This window comes from Priapulus caudatus, unplaced genomic scaffold (genome assembly GCF_000485595.1).
Source record: "Priapulus caudatus unplaced genomic scaffold, Priapulus_caudatus-5.0.1 Scaffold25, whole genome shotgun sequence".
Lineage (NCBI taxonomy): Eukaryota > Metazoa > Priapulida > Priapulimorpha > Priapulimorphida > Priapulidae > Priapulus > Priapulus caudatus.
Window position 1 is genome coordinate 440,046 of NW_014577086.1, and position 3,808 is coordinate 443,853.

Sequence of the window (3,808 nt, forward strand, 5' to 3'; positions counted from 1 at the left end):
TCAACAGAAATTGTTGGCGGGACAGCCGCGGGATGGGGGGGGGGGAGGGGGGCAGCGATTTGATGCGGGTTCGTCGCAGGACAACCACATTTTTTTCCTTATTGTCGAGCACTGCAAGCCTAGCACATACCTGTGATTTTTTCATGCAACTGTAAAAATTGCTGTGAAATCACTACGTCTGCGGGAATGTTCAACTGCAACCCATAGCGATTCTGGTCGCTTGCGACGAGTTGCAAGAAATCAAACTTGTCTTTCCGCTCCCAATCGCTCCCAAATTGCTATAGAATTGCTTTGAAATCGCAGTTTTTGAGTTTTTGAAAGTGATTGAGCACTTTTGACAGTCACTGCACTTCAGACAGCAGCTGTTTGTAATTTCGCTCAATAATATTTTGCGTAGACTAGCCATTTCTCACAGAAATAGGTGGTTCTGTCATTACCACTACAAGTAGTTCTACCTATATAGTGATTGCTGTTATACAGCCGAAGTTAGATAGTGGTATGGAATGTGGGCAGGGTGGGCTGAGTGGCAGTTTAGCATTGAATCGAATAACGAAAATAATATTTTGTGCGTCCCTAAGATTATCCCGACGAAGCTCCGAAATGACAGTTGTTGCATTCACAGGATTAGAAGCATTGTCTTCTACCTACTGTATTTAACTTTTCCCCTTTGCTCGTAGGCCTACCTAAATCAGAAGCGACTAGACACGGAGGCGAAACTGCTGCAGCTGAATGCCAACCAGTTTGCGCACCAGGCGACTCAGTGGCTCAAGCTAATCACGAGTTTCAACCAGGCGCTGAAGGAGCTTGGAGACGTCGAGAACTGGTCGCGCAGCATCGAGACTGACATGCGCACGATCGCAAGCGCTCTTGAATACGTTTACAAGGACGAGTCCGCCGAACAGCAGCAGCAGCAGCAGTAGCAGCAGCAGTAGCAGCACTTGGAGACAGGTAGATAGATACGTGCTGACGCACTGTGCTAGCTACATCGTGTGCGATCTTAATTCCTGTAGACATTTTGTGGCTTGCGGCTTTAGTTCTTTGAGAGAGATTGGGTTGAGGCCTGACGGTGGCGGTGGTTAAGGTTCCTCATTGAGTCGAAGCCTGCGCGAGATATATCGGACGTGATTTCTTGTGTGAACTGAGATCTATGAAAATAAAGGCGTTTGAGAAATCTCGGCGCTTGGGTAGTCGGTAATTGCACGCTTGTTACATAAGGTAACATCTGCCTTCGATAACGGGGACTGAACGTTGCCTGAACGGTCACCTCCCCGTAGTACACCCGGGTTGATCGCAAAATGGAGGCAAACATGGAGATGAAAATGAATGACCTCAACAACCACGATCACTACCAGAACATGTATCAGTTCCCAAAGTACTTTGTCAGTCCCGACGTCGCCGCCGCTGCAGCAGCCGCCGCAGCCGCGGCCGGCGTTCGCATGTTTCATCCCCAGGAGAGAGCGGACATGTCGGCCGTGGCGGCGGCCATGTTGGGAGGCGGCCCGGGCGACGGCGACTATGAGTTGGCGAAGAAGGTGCCCAAGTACGCGCTGCCGAAGCTGGAGGACGGCGGCCGCAAGCCGTCGTGCGAGATGGCGATGAGCGCTGCCTCCTCGTCGCACATCGACAGCAAGCTAAACATCATCGCTCCCGACGGCGAGGTGACACGAGAGTACATGGGCGCGCGCGCGGCGAACGCGGCGCGAGGCGCCGCCGCCGGCCAGTGCATGGGGCACCCGGGCGACATGCTCTCGCAGACCGAGATGAATCGGCTCTTCAGGCAGGATATGCCGTACATGCGGCAGATGGAGGAGGCGAGGCGCCTGCACGCGGAGGCCCACGCCAACAACCAGCGTGCAGAGGGCGCCGGCGGGAGCGGCACGCAGGTGCGGGATGCTCCGTTGAGCACGCCACCGCACGACAAGGGCGCGATCGAGAAGGCGGCGGAGCCGGCGCGTGCGGGCAACGCGGCGGCGTCCGGCGGCGGCGGCTCGGCCACCGGCTCGGCCACCGGCTCATTCTACAAGTGTCAGGTCTGCGACGTGGACTTCACGAGGAAGAGTTCACTCGACAAGCACCTCGTCAGCCACCTGAACGTCGGCGAGAAGCCACACAAGTGCGACCTGTGCGACACGCGCTTCACCCGCATGGACCACCTGAAGCGGCACTTCCGCAACCACACCGGCGAAAAGCCGCACAAGTGCGAGCACTGCGACATCGCGTTCGCCCGGCAGGACCACCTCAAGAAGCACATCATCACGCACACGGGAGAGAAGCCGTACGCGTGCAACCAGTGCACGCAGGCGTTCACGCGCTCCGACCACCTGAACAAGCACAAGCGCATACACACGGGCGAGAAGCTGTGGGCCTGCGACATGTGCAGCCTCTCGTTCACGCGCTCCGACCACCTCAGCAAGCACAAGCGCACGCACACGGGCGAGAAGATGTGGAGCTGCGACATGTGCAGCCTCGCGTTCACGCGCTCCGACCACCTGAACAAGCACAAGCGCACGCACATGCGCGACAAGGAGTGGAAGTGCACGTTCTGCGCGACGACGTTCCCGCAGCTCGAGCATCTCAACGAGCACCTGAAGGTGCACAGCGACGCCCTCAAGTGGAAGTGCGCCGCCGCCAACGAGGCCGCGGTCGGGCTGAACGCGATCGCCGCCGCCGCGTCGTCCGTCGCGGCCGCCGCCGTGCCGCCGCCGCCGGTCGTCAACAAGCTGAGGTGCGAGCTGTGCTCGGTCACGTTCAGCCGCCTCGACCATCTCACGAGGCACGTGAAGAACCAGCACCTCGGCGCGTTCCCAGGAACTGGAGGGATCGGACATTGATTCGCGCGCGCGGCACCTAGGTGGGGGTGCGTGCACGCGATGGTGTCCATCGATCGCTCGTGCGGAGTGGCGAGCGAGGCTTATCGACAAGGACCCTGCGCAGATCCTGTTGTCTGGCTAAGAGGAGGCCACGCTAGCGGCATGTGGTCGGGGATTACGGACAGTTATCGTTGTGACACTCATGAGCCACGGCTCTGTTATCTCTAGATTGTGGAATCCACCACCTGTGTTCTACTCACCCCGGTATAGTTACGTTTCCTGTCGACAGGTGGCAACACAGTGTCAGGTTTGTTGCGTGTAGTTGGTGGAAGATAGATTGGTTGGTGTTTTAGCTTTGCACTTGTTTGTAGTTTTAATGTCGTTTTTTATTATTAACTACTTGCATAAGACGTTTTAATGGTTTTGTAACACTATGGTATTTTATTCATTTTAGGCTTATTGACTGTTTATTTCTGAAGCAAACTATTGCTTTAACTTGTGCCTTACACATTCCTTGGTTTTAGTGCTTTAGTGCTTAGCATATATATAAGTATATACACATATATATTTGTTTAATAGCGTCCATCATCAACGTGTTAGTGAGATTGCATCTGGCCTATGTGGATTTGTGTTCCAGGTGAGTAGCGGAGTTTCGTGTGGTGTGCATGCCTTCAAATACCCATGCACTGCAGTTCTGTAGCATCTCGGAATATTGGCAGAGCAATGGGCCGGCAAACAGAAACTGATGCGTTATCTTGTTGTATTTGATTGTATCCACCATGCTATCAGTGAAGCGAAACCTAGGAATGAAAATCCGCACGAATTCTAGGTCGACAATCTGTTATACAGTGGTATGATTTAGATGGTGTGTGTGCGTGTGTTAATCAGGGTTTTAAAGGGGACTTAAATCTACGTAAATGTAATGGCTTGCCGTCTAATACGAGTCGGCCTAATATATTGTTTGATTATGTTTTTCTATAATGTATTTGCGACATACA

The 3,808-nt window shown here is 54.0% G+C and overlaps 2 protein-coding genes across 2 annotated transcripts; both read left to right on the forward strand.

The window, feature by feature from the left end:
* Window positions 1–62: 62 nt before the first annotated feature.
* Window positions 63–1,200, forward strand: LOC106813978 (biogenesis of lysosome-related organelles complex 1 subunit 1-like). The gene is made up of 2 exons (XM_014818237.1): window positions 63–68; window positions 678–1,200. Exons 1-2 carry the CDS (start codon window positions 63–65, stop codon window positions 918–920), a joined length of 249 nt encoding a protein of 82 aa, XP_014673723.1. The 3' UTR covers window positions 921–1,200.
* LOC106814168 (zinc finger protein 436-like) lies at window positions 857–3,536 on the forward strand. The gene is made up of 2 exons (XM_014818468.1): window positions 857–948; window positions 1,216–3,536. Exon 2 carries the CDS (start codon window positions 1,296–1,298, stop codon window positions 2,829–2,831), a length of 1,536 nt encoding a protein of 511 aa, XP_014673954.1. The 5' UTR covers window positions 857–948; window positions 1,216–1,295; the 3' UTR covers window positions 2,832–3,536.
* Window positions 3,537–3,808: the final 272 nt, after the last annotated feature.

Coding starts and splice junctions, on each gene's coding strand:
- LOC106814168 (XM_014818468.1), top strand. CDS start 1,296: ATGGAGGCAAACATGGAGATGAAAATGAATGACCTCAACAACCACGAT.